At 41.1% G+C, this 18,737-nt stretch overlaps 1 protein-coding gene across 2 annotated transcripts in view; it reads right to left on the bottom strand.

The window, feature by feature from the left end:
- Positions 1-18,737, bottom strand: part of tbc1d22a (TBC1 domain family, member 22a) — a 166,187-nt gene that overhangs the window by 32,306 nt on the left and 115,144 nt on the right. For both annotated transcript variants that reach the window (XM_015956713.3, XM_015956722.3), the window contains exon 12: positions 7,792-7,919. In XM_015956713.3, the coding sequence (XP_015812199.1) occupies positions 7,792-7,919 (128 nt within the window). The remainder of the gene's footprint in view (positions 1-7,791; positions 7,920-18,737) is intronic.

The raw sequence follows: 18,737 nt of genomic DNA on the forward strand, positions 1-18,737 counted from the left end.
TAATTTAGTCCCAGTCTGTCTGTCGCTCTGTCTTTCTGCTGAGGAGCGGCCCGTGTGTTTGTTTCGCTCTGTATCCTGCCGCCATGTGTCTTCTTCTCTGCTTTAAGAAAAAAAAAAATCAATAGACCAGTGGACAGCAGTGCATGCAAAAAAAGGAACAGTAAAAAAAGAAAGAGATAATGTGCAGTGTCTGCAGGTAGAAAGAGAGATAACTGAAAGGAGGACTGTCTGAAGGGCTGTCTTGTGTTGGATCGCGCTACTGAACAGATGGCCACACTAGAGAGAAATCCACAGTGGAGACATTACAGCACTCAGGTTAAAATTTCCCCTGAAACACACAATCACACACAAACACACAAGTTCAGCAGGAAAGGGTAAGGTTTTTCTATTTATCATTGGAGTTTTAGGCCCCAAAACAAAATTATTTGTGTGCTTGCAGCCAAAAGAACGTGGAGCTGTAAGACAAATCTAATCAAAGAGCACAAGGGCAGAGCTGAACACATCCGAACAGCTTTGTGCTTCGCTGCCAGCTCTGCTGAAAGAGTGGAAATGACCAAATTCCCCCAGCAGCTTCTGACTGCAGGTAAAGGTGGAGAGGAGTGTGAGGAAGTGTGTGTGTGTGTTGGAGCTGCAATGCAAACAAGGTTGTAAAACATCAAATATTTAACATATGGATTACAAGTACAAAGTGCACTCGCACTGTCGTCGAGTCACGACAAAGAAACCCTGTTCAATGATTCATTCCTGGTTTCTGTTTTCAGACGCGAGTCTGCCTCAGACTTGGATTTTCACAGAAACCATTAAAACAATGAACACAGTTACTTATAAAAGCTTTCATTTTTTCCATTTGAATTTCTTCATAAAAGTTATTTCCTCCTCTGACTAAAATCTAAGAGTTTCCATGTACTGGAGTGGTTGGTGAAAGACCGAAATCTCATTAGGATGAATTCAGATCCTAAATCATATCACTCGAAGCATGTGGATGTTTCTGAATCAAATACAAAGCAGCTAACCCTAGGACACGATCTTTCTAACTAGACAAAATATCTCCATAAAGTTCCCTTGTTTAAAACTGAAGCCCAAACATCCTGTTAACAGAAGCTTTCAACATCCAGTGGGAGAACTGCAGAGAATGAATGGATCAAAATTAGTGGAATACAAAAGCATTTACTTCGTCAATTTCACTAGGAGAAGGATATGTACCCACTAACTCTGAAAACTAAGACTAAGCTGTCTACAATGGTTTTAAATAAACATATTATGACTAGAAAATAATTAAATTGTGTGTTCCAACATAGTTTAAGTAAAAAATACAACTAAAACCTTAAGATCAAAAGCTTAAAACAAGACAGCAGGCACAATAAATAAAATCAAATGTTTGTTCAAAAATGGACAGATAACAGAAAGCTAGATAAGAAGACCTCCATACAATCCTTATTGATAAAAAGCCTGTCAGAAAAGATAAGGTTTGCTTTTTAAAAGGGACAGGTAGGAGGGGGCAAAGCCATGAATACACTTGAATGTATAGTGGGTACAGAAAGTAATCAGACCCACGTCCATTTTTCACTCTTTGTCATATTGCAGCAACTCTTTGACTGTTCTTGAACGGCCCAGCCAGAGCCATGACCTAAACCGCATTGAGCATCTCTGGAGAAACCTAAAAATGGCTGTCTACCAACCTACACCATCCAACCTAACAGAACTGGAGAGGACTTGCAAGGAGGAATGGTAGAGAATCTCCAAATCCAGGTGTAAGAAACTTGTTGAATCTTTACCAAGACTCACTGCTGTATTAGCTCAAAAGGCCGCTTCTACTAAATACTGAGCAAAGGTTCTGAATTAATTAAGCCTCTTTTATAAGACAGACCATCGCGTCATTACAGAGTGATAAATCCGAGTTTGTGGGTCTTGTAAATGCGGCAAGGAGCAAAGGGGAAAGGTGAAAAAACTCGATTCTGATGCGCTTAGCCTCGTAGTAATATTGCCGCATGAGCTCCTCGCCTCTGATGGCTAAACGCGTGTCAGCCCCGCTAATCCCTTTGGAGCGACTGTGGGAGGCCCCCCCCCCCGCAAAAGAGGGTGGTCGCGTTAGTGACGTACAGTATATTGCGCGCCGAGTGCTGGCCGGAAAGAATATAAACACAGATAAACATGGCCTCTCACTAGTATCTTTCAACCACCTACAACATGGCAAACTGGACGGACGCGGAGACCATGGAGCTTTTGGCCGTGCCAGCGGACGAACAGATTAGTCGCCTTTTTACGGGGACGGTGAGAGACAGCCAGCTGTTTGACAGAGTGGTGAAAACACTGGCTGAGCGGGGGGTCAAGCGGGACAAAAAGCAGGTAACATCAAAGCTAAAGGTCCTGAAAAAAATGTCATCAGTCTGACGTGTCTTCCGTCTGACGCTGAATGCGCGACCCTGTACATCACAATACCCGCACCACACTCTGTTCCCATTCTTGATGTGGATTGGGTCAGTGTGATTTTATTTCATATTTAGATGGAAGTTCTAAATTTCACACACAATCCTTTCTGAATCCACTTGTGGCCTCTTCTTTACATGAATACCTTGATGAATACTGTACCTGAGTAAAGGTTACGGTTATAGCAGGATAGATTTGCTCTCTACTTAGCTCAAAACCTGTCTAAAAAAATCCGATATGCCCCCATAAAACTCCAATTAGTCAACTCAGACTGCCGTGTGGCTTTTAACTGTCAGGCACCGTCTTTGTGCCAAGAGTTCAATCAGAGTTCATAAAGATTTAGACATGATTAGTTTGATGGTTGTAAACTTAGCACTTCAGCTATAAACTGCAACATCTTGACATTTAGGTTCTCTAGTTTTAATTGTCTTTTTGTATTTCTGTCCATGTTCGTGTCTATTTTTACTTACCATTGTCTCTCTTTTGTACCAGTACCATTCTTTTCAACAACACTGTTTCATCTATATTTCAATCATTTGTAATTAGCACTCATTTTCTTTGTGCTTTCTGTTTTAATCACACCCCGTGTCTTTTTGGAGTTAATAGGAAGCAGTTTTAGTAAACTTCACATTTTTTGCCACTACATTTCATATTTGACATTGTGACTTCAGAGCTATGCCTTAAAAATGTCAGACACAAGCAAAAACGAGTGTATGAAAACAAATGTCGTTATTCTAAAGATGAGAGGGATCCATTTGTGAAATGCGTAGCGGAAAAGTTTGAGGTTTCTAAAGATGCTGAGAATTGAGACTGTGGGGATGACAGCATGCAGAAAAGATCCACATATGAGGCACAGCTAGAAGGATCACAGGGGGAGACGTCCACTTCAAACTCAACACCAAGTTTCCCATTGAGGAATCTCACCTGATCGAACACTCAGATGTGGTCATATGACTTACATGCTGAACCACTGCATGAACTAGAAAATCCATCAATGTACTTAGTTCAAACCTCAGCACACACACACTGAATCAATAGCAAACACTAGGTGTTATTGACATTATCAACTGAGGTCAACACCATGGCTTAACCGTCTACACCACCTATTATGATCTGAGTAAATGTCAAAGGGCAGCAAAGTCAAAAGGCCCTGATGTGTTTGGATAATAGTCAGATGCCTCTCTCTCTCTCCATGATATCTTTACATCCAATATAAAAACCTACTATCACCATTATTCACCATTTAAGAGGATCATTACTCACATATTTAATACATTTTCAGTGGTCTCTAGTAGGAAATAATGCCTTGTAAGTCGGGTTATTTCCTGATATTCAGACATCTAATCTCCATTGGATAACAGCAACGCAACGCTACCACTGACTCTGTTTGCTCTGCAACGCAGATTTTTTTCCCCCATGAAAAACACAAGGCTGAAGGAATTCTGCTGTGTGTTGCTATGCTAATGGTTTGCATCTACTAGTCCAGACGTTCTCTGCTGTTTCCTGGATGCTAACCAACAACAACCTTCCCATCACTAGTCTAGATGGGTGAGACCATGCATGGTAAGTGACAGTGTGACGAAGCTCTGACAGACTTTTCAAATCCTAGCGTTTCACCGTTTTCTATCAGAAACTATGGAGGAAATAAATGTAGAACACAATTTCAAATTCTGCCTGCATGAAAAAGTTTGAGTAATGGATCACTTAAAAATAATTAAGTAATTGTTTCTCAGTGAAGCTTATTTTTCTATGGGATAAATGGTACAAACCAAATACAAATACCTCAAGAGTCCAGTCGATTTCATTTTCTAATCACAGAAGTTATTTTGATATTTTCCCTCATTTTAACACTAAAATCTCATTTCATTACAAGTCAGTAAAGGTTTTTTTATGTGACTTCTATATGGTGATCTCAGATATTTGCAAAGGATATTTTTGTGCAGAGTAGGGCTGCACGATATTAGGAAAACCTGCGATATGCGATAACAGTGATAATGTTTACGTTTATGTATTTAGCAGACGCTTTTGTCCAAAGCGACTTACAAGTGATAATCGGCATATTGCCCTTGAGGCTAACAACAACAATAACAACAACAACATTGACATCAGTCATGGAGAGGAGGGAACAAGGAGTGGACAGTAGAGAGGGTGGACGGGTGCAGGGAGGGTGCTAGTTAAGAAGATGCTCTCTGAAGAGCAGGGTCTTCAGGAGTTTCTTGAAAATTGAAAAGGGAGCCCCTGTTCTGGTAGTGCTTGGAAGGTCATTCCACATTTGTGGAACGACGCATGAGAAGAGTCTGGATTGTCCTGAGTGTGGTGTAGGCACTGCTAGCCGACGATCCTGTGATGACCTGAACGGCCGGGCCGAGACGTAAGCCTTTGCAAGAGGATTCAGGTAGATGGGAGCCGTACCATCTAGGACTTTGTATGCTAGTGTTAGCAATTTGAATTAGATGCGTGCTGCTAGCGGTAGCCAGTGGAGCTCAATGAACAGAGGGGTGACGTGTGCTCTTTTTGGCTGATTGAAGACCAGATGCGCCGCTGCATTCTGGACCATTTGAAGAGGTCTCACAGTACAGCCTGGAAGACCAGTTAGAAGGGCATTGCAGTAATCGAGGCGGGAGATGACAGTAGATTGCACCAGGAGCTGGGTGGCATGTTGTGTTAGGTGTGGTCTGATCTTTCGTATGTTATACAGCGCAAAGCGGCATGAACGAGCAACAGAGGCAACATGATCTTTAAAGGTCAGGTGTTCATCAATCACAACACCCAGATTTCGAACTGTCTTTGAAGGAGCCAGAGATAGGAAGTCATTTTGGATTGAGATATTGTGCTGTATGGATGGATGGATGATAATATTGTGATGATGATATTACGTGCGACAAACACAAACTTAACTCAGGAACATAATCAAAAACAAAGAAAGAAAGAAAATGACAAAAAAATCATACAAATGAGAAAAGCAAAAATGTCAGGAAATGGAAAAGGAAAATGAACAAGAAAAGGCAATCAGTGGATCCCAAGAAAAGCAGAATCAGCAGAAAGAGCAGACCAATGCTAACTCAGGTGTTTGCTAACCATCAAAATTAAGTGCCGTCCACCTCAGGGGCGGACATCTAACCTATGAGAACCCACCCAATTGGCCAAATGGGTGAAGAGCTCTATTTGATTTGTTAAAAGAATATCATGCTTCCGTTTGACTGACAGAATGCATTATCTGTAGCAAACATCTGAGCTGACCATTCATTACGATATTTATCTGTTCTTTGTGATATGCATGTTGTGCATGCTGATATCGCAATAACGATATATTTGCTATATATTATGCAGCCCTAGTGCAGAGGATTTAAAATCAGATTTGTCCAACATAGCCTCAGATACTTACATTTTCTGTAAGTATCTGACACATTTAACTGTTGAGTCTGATTAAGCACTGTAAACATAAAATATGCATATTTCTTGGAGAAAGTTGGCTTTTAAAAATCTAGGCTGTTTCACCTGACATCTATAAAATAACTGGAGACAATCTGCTAATCCTTAAACATTAAAGCCAGTTTTTTTAACATCAAATAGTGAATATAACCAACAGTTTTCCTTTTTGATAAACCATCCTAACTTCCTTTCATCACATTATAGACCAGGATACTTCCTCCAAAATCGAAACAATCACATTACACTATATTATCAACTACAATTGAAAGTTGGTGACTTATCAGATATTGACCCACATCTCACAAGAAACACTACATGGAGCCCACCATCACTGACTCCCAGCTGCTGACAAGTTTGCCCAACTTGGAAGCTTCCTTGTGTCATGCTGTGCACACTGATGATGAAATTAACATCCAGATCGTCAAGACCAGTACAGCCTTTGGACGTCTACATGACTCATGTAGGTGAGGAATTGCATCAAGCAGAAGATGAAGTTGAAGGTGTACAATCTTGTCACATTACCAATTCTGGTGTGAAACGTGACAAAATACCAGTGCCATGTAAAAATATTTAATCATCTCCAATTGAGATGCCTGAGAAAACTGCTGAGGGTCAAATAACAGGACAGAATTCCTGACAAGTTCTGACATGTCCAGAATCCCCACCTTTTGAGCAAAGATTCAGGGGGAGAAAGTCCCAGAGTCTGGGGGCCACAGCAGCAAATGACCCATCACCTTTGGTCTTTAGCCTGGTGCTGCACAACCAATAGGCTTTGATCACTGGACCTCAGGAACCTGCTGGGGGTGTAGGGACTGAGAAGATCACCAATGTAAGATGGTGCTTGTCCATGTAAGGCCCTATAGACCAGAACCAGGATCTTGTAATGAACCCTGAAGTTGACTGGCAGCCAATGAAGCTGGAGGAGAAGCGGGGTGATGTGGGTGTATTTGGAGGACTTGGTCAGAAGCCGAGCACAGGCATTCTGAACCACCTGTAGACGGTTCAGGGAGGTTTTGCTCAGACACGTGAAAATAGAGTTACAGTAGTCTAAGCGCAAGGAGATGAAGGTGTGGATAACTGTCTCAAGTTCAGAGCGAGACAGAATGGGACTCAGCTTAGCAATGTTACTGAGACGGAAGAAGGAAGAGCGAACAAGAGAACTGACATGAGAATCCAGGGTGAGAACTGGGTCAAAGGTCACACCAAGATTCCTGACAGAGGGTTTGACATGAGAAGAAAGCAAACCTAGAGAGTCTCTGACTTTGGGAACCAGCTTGTCCAAAGAACAGATGAGGATCTCAGTCTTATCTTCATTCAGCTGTAGAAAGTTCCCAGACATCCAGGTCTAGCAGATGTGTAACAGCTGCAGCTTAGAAATCTCATGGGGCTTAAAGAAGATGTACAGTTGGATGTTGCCTGCATAAAGATGGTAGAAGATTCATTTAAAAGAGCTAAAGATGTGCTGAAGAGGAAGCAGATAGAGAAGGAAAAGTAGAGGCCCCAGCACAGAACCTTGCGGGACACCATGGGTGAGGGACCGAAACTTGGAGACAGCCACAGAGAAAGAACGCTCAGACAGATAAGAGCACTGATATATTTTAGGGCTTTCTTTCATATATTTTGTCTTTTCCAAATTATCACTCACCAAATGCAAGTACATAGTTGTGGAAAATCAGTCCAGCAGCATCACACAGTGAGCAGCAATATCTGAGTCACGTCTTTTAAAACAATACCTGTCGTAAGTAGAATTAGACTGCTGAGTTAGCTAGGATTTACTGGGTGTAAAGACTAAAGCAGAATCACTCTGGAGGCAATCACAAATGTGATTATCAGGAATATTTGTTTGCCTGAAATTTCACAGTGAGAGTGAGAGAAAAGAAAATGCAATAAAAAGCTTAGTGGCAGTAACCTTGTGCATTTGTGTGATTGTACCTGATAGGTGTCCCACAGTCTGATGGTGCACCGTAGCGGCAGCTCCCTCATCAGGAGGTTGTTCATCCAGCGGAAGGCAAACTGCAGGTACTCTACTTCATAATGCTGCATGTGGCGATGCACAGACTCTGCAAAAATATTAGAAAAATGTAATATTTACACAAAACAAGGACAGAGACAGGCTTGATGCTTTTATTTTTTCTACTGTGTTGAATGAAAAGAAAATAGGAATATCGATGCCTACAAAAGGAAAACAAGCTTGTTATTGCAACAGTGACAGTAACAAGAGCACAGATGGATTTTTTCTGAACTCCTTTCTCTATTAGTAGCTGCTGTCATCAGTGTCACACACACACAGCCGTTGCTTTATAATTGAAATGTAATTACAGAGCTATCCAAATTGTCTAAGAAAAGCCTCATATCCAGCCGGGATGAGAAATGGAAGTGGAATTGTCCCAACACTCGAGAGAAATTGGCTGTCTCTCCGCTGAAGACTGGCGTGCATATAAAGTAGGTCAATGGCATCCAGAGGTGAGGACAGTCATGTTTATATGTAATGTTATGGAGAGAATGTTAATTACTTCTTTTACATCGGTGCCCTCGGTAGCAGCTGATAAAAATGATGTTGTTGTGACCTTTAACCTGTGAAACAACGCCAGCCTGTCAGGGAACCCATGATTTTGAGAAAAAAAAAATCCTGCATCATTTGTGCTTTTCATCAAGTGCTTATAATTTGAGCACTTTGTGACATTTGGGATGGTTTCACAAGCATACGGAGGCAACAAAAACCTCATAAAACAGGCCACTTATGGGTGGTGTCGAGCTGCCTTCACTTTTCAGCATCAAGATTGCAATGTAGGTGTACGTGATAGTCGCATCGCAGGTTCAGCTGCACTGCTGGAGCCAAATTAACTCTACCTGTTCGCGCACCTTACACGTCGTGATTCACCAATCACAATTGTCCGTAATTGGGATGCAGAAGCAGACCGTGAGGGGTTTGACGTATCAATCAACAATAAAGTGTGCTGAAATTGGTATCGGTGAATCAAAAGCTTACACATCAGGATTTGTGCTGTTAACTGTGTTGACTGTTATGATTGTATCACGTCGCAAAGGAGACGTTGCATTAACCCAGAAGGGCGTAATTTACAGCTTCAAGTACATAGAGTGCCACTTGGTTTCAACCAGATAATTGTGTAGCATTAGTTAAAGTGCTACTCAATTCAGCTTTTAAAGTTCATGTAATTTTTTTAATGTTGTAATATTTATCACAGGGTTAAGGGAAGAAATCACAATATTACCTTTGCATACGTTACGTACATGCTGGGTTCAAGTTTGAGAACCTAGACTGTTGCATTGCTGTCTCATTGTGTTTTTTTTTACATACTTAGTATTGTTGCAGACCACAAGGGTATGAAGGGGAGGTCCACTCTGACTTTAATGTGTGAGCAATTTTTATAAGAATAAGATATTGAAACTTTTGAGGGCTGTGTGTTTGTTGAAGACTTATTTTGTGAAGGCGTGGAGAAAGTTGTGCAAGTCCTGCTACTGTTTTGATACCGACAATGTTTATTTGTAGTTTCCCCAACATTAAAATGGCTAGAGTTGTGATGACTTAAACCTACAGAAAGTAATTGCTGGATGTACAACTGATAAGCCTGAATGAATAGATCATGTAGCACAAGAAGTTTAAATAAGCACCTAATTCAAAACAAAGAATACCGCCAGGCTCTCGATTTACCGGTCGATCTATGTCCCAATCCTCACCTATGGTCATGAGCTTTGGGTAATGACCGAAAGAGCAAGATCGCGGATACAAGCGGCCAAAATGAGTTTCCGAGTGGCCGAGCTCAGCCTTAGAGATAGGGTGAGGAGCTCGGACATTCGAGAGGGACTCGGAGTAGAACCGCTGCTCCTCCGGATCGAAAGGAGTCAGTTGAGGTGGTTTGGGCATTTGGTCAGGATGCCTCCTGGATGCCTCGCTGGGGAGGTGTTTCGGGCATTTCCTGCCGGCAGGAGTCCCCCGGGTCGACCCAGGACACGCTGGAGAGGTTACATCTCCAATCTGGTCCGGGAACACCTTGGGGTCCTGTCGGAGGAGCTGGTGGAGGTGGCTGGGGAGAGGACGATCTGGAGCTCCCTATTTGGGATGCTGCCCCCGCGACCCGGACCCGGATAAGTGGAGGAAGACGGCGACAATGAGAATACCGCTGGGTTAAACGCCCAGATGGCAGAAATAAAGCAATACGCTGTTTAACATGACACGCCCCCATTTCACCCACAACATAACCTTGGTTTTATGTCTTTGTGACTATTGTTGGGAAGTCTTGCTCTTCAACAAACCACACAGCGATGACCACATGTTGCATCACACAGTCTCAATGTGGTCTCAGTGTGGGGTTCAAACATCAGTGTCATGGCATGCTGGCAGAGTGCTTGACGGGAACACTGGATGAAAGACAAAATATGTCAGCTGAAAACCAGCGGCGTGCCAGGCTGTGACACTGAGAGGGGCTGCCATTGTTCCAGTCTGATCTTGATAAATGTTTGCTTTATCCTTCTTTACATAAAAGATTAAAAACACCACTCAGTATTCAGCGACTCCTCATTTCATTGTCATCCACGTCGTGACACTGGATCTCATTCTCACATGAACACACGCACACAAACACACACACTTAGAAATACACACATCTCATAATAGAGCTATAATTACTGAGGTGTCAGGGAATCTGAGAAAACTCAGTTAAGGAGGAGCTATCACATCATCCTCTTAATCAGGACACACACACACGCACACACACACACACGCACGCACACGCACACACACACACACGCACGCACACACACACACACACACACACACACACACACACACACACACACACACACACACACACACACACACACACACACACACACAGCTAAATACAGCTTTAATAACTCCTTTGTTGGTAAAACAGTAAGCAAGCTAATTCTAACATATACATTTTAAATTGAAGAGGAAATATCTGAGTGGCACCTATCTGCCTCTGTCTGTGTTCAACCATTACACGCACACTCCAGCAGCATTTAAGCAGGGTGCAAAGTAAACACAAAGCTATTATTTCACACTCTTCTCTGCAGTTTAATTATCACATGCTGCTGTAAAAGCATAAACAAGGAAAGCTCATTACCGGCGCATGCATCACGGTGACAGATCTCAGCTAGCTGCCAAACGGAGAGGGAAGGGAGCAGAACAACTTTAGACAATGTTAAATTACACTAATGAACTTCCTAATATCAGCAACTTCACTAAACCCACGGAGATAGAAAAGCAGATTTTGAAGGGTGTGGTTGTTTGTCTTGAGGCATTATCCCAGGAAAAGGGAAAAGAAATGGCAAATTATTACATTTAAAAAAGAGCTGAACAGAGGTTCTCAAAGTTGAACCTTATTAGTCATGAGTTGGTGTTTGCTAGGGCAGTTGCTGAGCATGCTGAATGGGGTTGTTATTAGGGCTGAGGATGACACATCTAATAGATGATGATTGACTGATGAGTGTTGTCCTCCTGCCCAGTGCTGGTTAAAGCTTCCAACAGAGGCTGGTGATGGTGGACAGGAGGTGGTTACGGAATTCCGGCAAGCAGCTTTCAGGATTGTGCTGACGAGGCCTATTCCACCTGACTGCACCGTCTTCCTGCTTTAACGAGTAATTACAGCTGGATATTTTCCCATTTTGTTTTTTTTTCTTTCCAGAACTTCAAATCTGTAGAAGATCTTCATTTACCACACTAACCTTTATCCGTTAAAGGCTCTTTTAACTCATTTTTTCTTTTAATCATGGTTTTGACACAGTCTATTGGTAATCAAAGTACTGTACTAACTGATCAGTCCTTTTAAGGAGCTATTACTCCATCAGGATAGTCACTGTACCTGTTTAGAGCAAGTCTGTTCGAATGAGACGAGGGACAAAATTGTTAAGTTGATATTCGTCGTGGGCCACAAAAATATAATTTTTAAAATTTCTTTCTAAGATGATTTCTTTTCCACACATACACTCCTCAAAATAGGTCCAAACAAGGCAAATTAGAAAATATCCAATTATGAAAATGTTAGAAAGTGTCAACATTCTGCTGGAGAGACAAAACTCATCACTCTAGAAATGCAATGGGGGGCACACAAAAATCACTCTGAGGGCCACTGTGTGAATTTGTTGGAGAAGACATTAATCAAGCAAAACTGTAATCAATATAAATCTATTTGGCAAGCTAATTCCATGATTTTCATTAAACAGAAGTGTTGCAGTTTCCGTTAGTCCACAAATTCCATGCGTGAGTTACTCTTTCTTAAGTACAGCCTTCTGATTTTATCTTTTTGAATGGCACAGATCTGTTTTTTAGTAAAAAAAGTCAATGATGTTTTGTGGTTCTAATAGAAAACCAGTTTGATCAATTATGGTCCTGTCAAAGCAGAGGGGGGAGGGGGGGTTGGGGCTAGCATTAGCCTCACCTTCACAGACCAACTCCACATGAAAACATGTCAGCAGAAGAGACACACAGGCTTATTAAACTGCTTGTCAGGAACAAGCTATGTTATAAAAATAGTACAGCGTTCGTGTGAATTCTTGCCACTAAATATGAAACCTGTTAACTCTGTGTTGCTGCTGAGAGCTACACAGTGGGACTTCCTGTTGAAAAAGGCTGTTGTCAACAACATAAGAGAGGCTGGAGCCCTCTAAATGTCATAATGACCAGTGAGTCAAACAACACATGAATATAATATAAAACAATAGTTAAGTGCTTTATTTTATGTAATTAAAGGATTAGTACAGAACAATTTAATAAAAAATTACATTTTGAAAAAGAATACCTCCATGGGGTGTTTAGAGGTGTGCAGATTTCCTTTAAAAGCTATATCTTTATTTAGAATTATTCAAATATTTCTTTTGACGGGCATGACACTGGGTTTATGTTTTCATCTACCAGCCAGTAGAGGGCACCACTGCGGGTTGTCAAACAGTCCACTCGGTACAGCAACTCTGGCCCTGTGGAAAATGGCAGACTCAAGTCAAGCAGCTGCTTCTGAGCCCAGAAGATGTTGTTATCCTCAGAAGAGGAGCGTCCACATGACATTATGTCTCTATGGTATTGTTACTGTAACGTACTAAAAGGGTCAATTTTCACCTATATATTGATCAACATAGTGACCTTTCATCTACAGCATAAATCCACTTTCTATTTGGCCTTCTAAATCCAGAAGGTTCTGCTCAGCGCGTGTTGACATTCCATGAAGACAAAACATTCAAACATTCTCACCCAAGGTTCTTGCACTCACTGTGTGAACGCCAGACGTCAACATTCTTCACTCTGAATAAGTGAAGACTCCACGATGTTATAGTTATAAGTTAAATAATCATATGTGGTGCATGAACAACATGTTTAAACCAAATGTTTGAATAATCTGTGCTTAAATCAATTAATTTGCAATGAATATTGTTCTTACAGTGATCCATTTATATCACAAATCACTGTGTGTTTGATTTAACAAGTTAATCATTGTTTACACTCATACACATTACAATAAGATACATTTTAAGGTTAAAAACGTTTTTGTATCTGAAGGAAGGCATGGCTTTCTGAGGGATGTTGGTAAATACTCAGAAACGTGTCAAATTCTGATTTGCCAAACTTGGTCAGAAATCATAACAAAGTAGTTTAATAAAACAAGAATTACTTCTCGAGTAATTCAGTTTCCAGCTGACCCCGATTTGGCCAAATCAGGAACGAAGCCTCTTTTGAAACAAACTCCTTTGACCTTAAGTCAAAACCTGCAAGTGATTACAGACACAACAGCTCTTTTCAGAGCTACTTCACACCTGAGACACCTAATCTGCAGACTCTGTGTTGCATCTCATGGCCGGGGAAGCTGAACTCAGAGGAAGCTACTAATGTCTGAGTATTGTGGTGTCGTCGTCCGGTGACCTCACCACTCTGACTGCACCCCCATAAGGCGCACCTAAAAGTCTTAAATTTTCTCCAAAATGTACGCCGCGCCCTATGGTGCGGTGCGCCTATTGTGTTGTTGTGAGACGCAAACGTAGTAGAAGACAAGGGGCGTGGCATGAACGTGCAGATGTGAGCGAACAGACCTGTGGATCTGCCACATCGTCATCAACATCCTCGCTATTTGCCTCAGACTCCGGCTGTGAGTCTCCGCCCACTTCCTCTGCTTCCCGTTCAAAAAACAGCCGTACTATCTTAACTGCCTGGTGGACATTTATCCTTATCATCCTTTATATAAGCCTAATAAAAGCCTACTAAACTGCAGCAACAATACATCTGTCCGGATCGCTCCAAAATATGAAGTTTACCGTCAATATCTGTCTAATTGTTTGTTGTTACTCCGTTCGTGCCACTCCTTTCCCCGCGAAGAGGCTCCTTTTTGCGCACATCTCGTTACTCGTGCAGCCTTCCTCTCTCTCAGCTGCATAATGATACTTTTTATCAATTGAACATGTGAGACTTCCACCAACAGCAAAAGGATCTCATGTTTTTGTGAGGTTATTTTACGTTCACAATTCCCTCTCATGGATTACTAAACTGCTGTTTTGAAAAGTTATCAGATTGTTTAAAAATAGGTCGTTTCTTAGTTTAGTATAACTCCGCTTTTACGTTGCCTATTAACACAATTTAAAAAATGGGGTGTAGTTTATAATCTCCTTTTTAAAGCTAAATTGAAACCGAAACTCAGGGAGGCGGAGTCTTGCTGCTACAGTGTCCCAAATCAGACCTGATCTAAAGACGCGGATACGCGTCCATGGACCCCAGAGGGTTAATAAAACAAAATTCAAATCACACTATTTTCTTAGGCCTATTAATAACACACGTATGATTTTGTTCATGTGGAAAGTTTATGTGGTTAAATCCAACAACTACCGGTAAACACAATCTGAACTTCAACACAGCGCGTCAGCGAGTCGAGCAGCTGAGACCCAAAAAGTACCAGAACCGCTCACGGCGCATGCGAAATCATGCATCAACACTGCTCGCCCGCTATTTCCCTAATAACACACGCTGTTCGTTTTTATTTCTACCCGTTTTTTTACTCACAAAGATTGTCAAGAAAGCGTGCTTGTCGTGTTCATGTCAAATTAAACGATCACAAAACACAGATTTACTTTCTTTATTTCGTTTTCCTCATCCAACCCCCATAAATCCCTGTGTGTCCTCCTGCAGCACTCCCGGTGTACGCCCGGCTTTAGTAGGAGGGAGACCCGTGATTATCGCTTTGTCGCACATGTCTCATTGAAAATGAATGGAGGAGAGGCGAAGTTGCCTCCCGTGCGTTGAGCCCATTAGAAGAGCACGAGCCGTCGGCGCACGCAATGAGGAAGTGCACGTGCGCTCTAAACCAGGTCTGAACCAGGACTAGACCAGTAAAGTGAAGCATGCTTTTAGCTGTTTATAATTTTCACAATGTCTGGTTTGCACTGATATGTTCCGAGTCCTGAGCCCGCACAGATATTTTACCGGTACGTTTTACCGTGCCCGCGCCCTATAACCCAGTGCGCCTTTTGTATGTGTTAATTACCAAAAAGACACCCGTAACTGAAGCTGCGCCCTATAACACGGTGCGCCCTATGGTCGTGAAAATACGGTATTATCAATCCTGATTAGAATTGTCTTTCCGTAATCTAGCAGCTCTACTAGATTTGGGAGTTAAGTTGGAAACAACTAGGCTTTTCTTTTTTCCTTGATAACGTTTCGCTTCTCATTCAGGAAGTTTCTTCAGTTGTGAACCTGATGCCTTCTACTCCCTACCGAAGTTTCAGAAGTGAAGAAGCTTCTTGGCTGAGAGGTGAAATGTCTTCATGGAAAAAAGGAAAAGCTTAGCCATCTCCAAATAAGCATTCACAATTGCCATGCCCTGGACAACTGAATCAACACAAACATCTACAGTACAAGCCCATGGAACAGCCCTGGGGCTGCTTCTGTTGATCAGAGTCAAGGTTTAGCCAAAAATGACTCTCTGACAACCTGATTACATTAATCTGACTCAAGCTCTCAGGATGCCAGAATCTCCTATTTAAAACTGATCTTTGTTTTTCAAAATCAGAAGGGCTTTATTGCCATTTGTGTGAGATATCACAACATTTGGAAATCGCTGTGGTACTTGGTGCAAAAAGAAAGATAAAAATAAGAGATGAGCAAATATAGGATGTAAGAATATAATTATCATAAAATAATAATATAAAGTGGCAATACTTAGAGAAACGGTTGGTGAAGTAACAGTTCAGGTGCAAACATAACACAGGGTCATGTGACTGAAACCTAGTGACTAGAGTGGGTAGTCCTAGTTCTAATCTTTCCAGCTTACCTTTCCGTTAATACCCAAAAGAAACCTGTGGCTGACACTGGTGTTACACAACTCTGGTTTTCAAAGAGGTTTGGATAAAAGATTGAAAAGACTGCAGCTTGGACTTCTGCAAATCTCTTGAAATACATAAGAGCACGCACAGCTCAGTGTGTTGGGCAAAGGGTGATCTCTGAAGGCTGTGGAGGACTGTGTGGGAAGACGGGGAAAAAAATGTGACCTCAGGTCAGGTTAAAGGCACCAGAGCAGACCTCAGTGTGAGGCTTGAAAATAAATTGCCTTATGTGTGAAAAAAAGATGATGAAAAAATCACATCGAAGTAACAAATAGAATATACTCAGAGTAAATGTCACGGACGTGAAGTCCAGGCCAATACAATCATCTGCTACTGAGAGGTTAATCATCTAAAGGCTTCCTCAAACGTATTATAACGCAATAATTACAAACATTTTGTTCTGATCCAGACTCAGGAAGCATGCTGCACCCTCTCATTAGCATAGATAAATTCACCTTGGAGCAATTTGCATGTTGATGATCTTGTACTAATGCACTTGCATGCAACAAATACAGAGACAGAGATAAAAGAGAGAGATAAAGAGATCAGAGAAACATTTCATGCCGACAAAGTGTCTGTTGTCTTTTGAGGGGGAACATTTCCAAGCGTCAAGCAAGGCTAATGGGTGTTAGTGTTATTAGTACAATTACAGAGGAGTGGGGGTGGGGGAGCGACAGGCGAGGAGACACAAAGAAGTTTTGCAGTAAAGGACTTCAAATGTGAAAAAAAATGGAAGAAAAGTGGAACAATGATTTGGGGCATAGCGTCAGTGTTTGATACTGAATTTAAAAAGCAAAGGCTTCGATTATGTTTGCTTTATTTTATTGTATTTATTTTTTGAAGTTAGAAATTTGAATGGATACCTTTAATCACACGCTTCAAGAGAAACAAGGTAAGAGATGAGGGAATGAGTTGGTTAAAATACTAGATGTTTTCAAATCAAAACGTTTTCGGAAATGTTCTGACAGCAAAAAACAAAACAAAAAAAAAAAACTCACCGAGAGGAAAAGTGGGTCTTGTTGAAAGTTTGAAACTCTTTCAAATATACAAATTTGATGAATTGATGCAATTATTGTTTGGATAAGCAGTAATTTCTTTATATTCCCATTTAGCTACAAGTAGTAGCATAAGCCCTGTGCAATATGCTCAGTGTGACTCGTATCAAGAGAACCGGGAGTGACGTAAACAGAATGCACTTTTTTTCCAAACAAAACAAAGCTTACAGCTCAAGTCCAAAGAAGCAAAGATCATTAGCAGAGAAAATTGGAATATAAGTCTTCTGGAGAGACTTGGAGCAGTGAGGAGGAGAAGAAGGGTTGCTCGTTGCTACCTAAAGAAACTATTACGTTTTTATGTTGTTTAGATGGAAGATGGTGGTACGTGGATTGGACCAGTCAATGGAATAACATTTTAAAACATTCAAACAAAGAATGATGTTTGTGACAAAAATGTAGCTTAGGGGGTAGAGAAAGTGTTTGGCTAAATGATGATGGGCTTTATTTTTCTTCATGTCTTGTTTTCCTTCATCGGCACTCGTTTGCAGCAACAGCGTCCCAGACAGGCAGCTACCAGAACTGAATGCCGTTGATCAGGCAAGTCTGGTCTAATTCCAAAAATTCTGTACTAAAGCAAACCAAAGTCAGCAAAGGTGTGAGAATGTTTCTGCATTACTCGTCCAACTTTGATTGCCTAATTCTACAGTTGTGTATTTTATGGTTTTAACTGCCTGTTTGGTTTCATTTTTAGTTCTTTTTAGCTGTACTGTCTGTGATTGTTTTGCTTTTTACTGCACTTAAAGTCAGCTTTAACGCTGCGTGATGAGTCTATTTTTAATACATTCAGAATGTCAAAACTTTTCTGTGTTTCTCCTGAAAAACCTTTTGTTTTTGACTAGAAATATAATGAAATAATGATTTAACATTTACATTTTTAACAAGTTTTATTTAAACACGTTGGAGACTACTGTTTATTGAAGGTTTTTATATATTTTTTTCTGCCTGCTTGAATTTTCATGTTGGTTTAAAAATCCGGGAATGTGACTCGAAATAACAAATGTATAAAGACAAATGTTCCTCCAATAAACAGTCAGTTTTTTTATTTATCTGCCCATAAACCATTATTTTTTAAGGAAGCTAATGGATAAGAAACATGTTAATAGTACAAATTTATTAAAAAACCTTGTTAGGCTATTTGTATGCACCTTCTCATAGGTCATGCAAATCTCGGCTGGTACGCTCTTTTTGGCACAACACCTGTTAAGTTGCACCCTACCCAAAAATAAATAAACACACCAGCCGTCACTGGTCACAAGATCTCAAAATCCCTCAAGACTTCAAAGGTCACACTTTGCTAATGCCACCCACCATTAAACCAAAAAATGAAGGAAATCACATTTGATATCACTGTTTGAAGTCATACATCACCGCTGCCAGGATTAAAGCCACGAAAAACACACCGCTGCATTTCTCTAAAAAATCTGTAGTAAATAAAGCCATGAGATAGAATAGAATAGACTTTACTGATACCACAGTGGGGAA

This window comes from Nothobranchius furzeri, chromosome 1, assembly GCF_043380555.1.
Source record: "Nothobranchius furzeri strain GRZ-AD chromosome 1, NfurGRZ-RIMD1, whole genome shotgun sequence".
Lineage (NCBI taxonomy): Eukaryota > Metazoa > Chordata > Actinopteri > Cyprinodontiformes > Nothobranchiidae > Nothobranchius > Nothobranchius furzeri.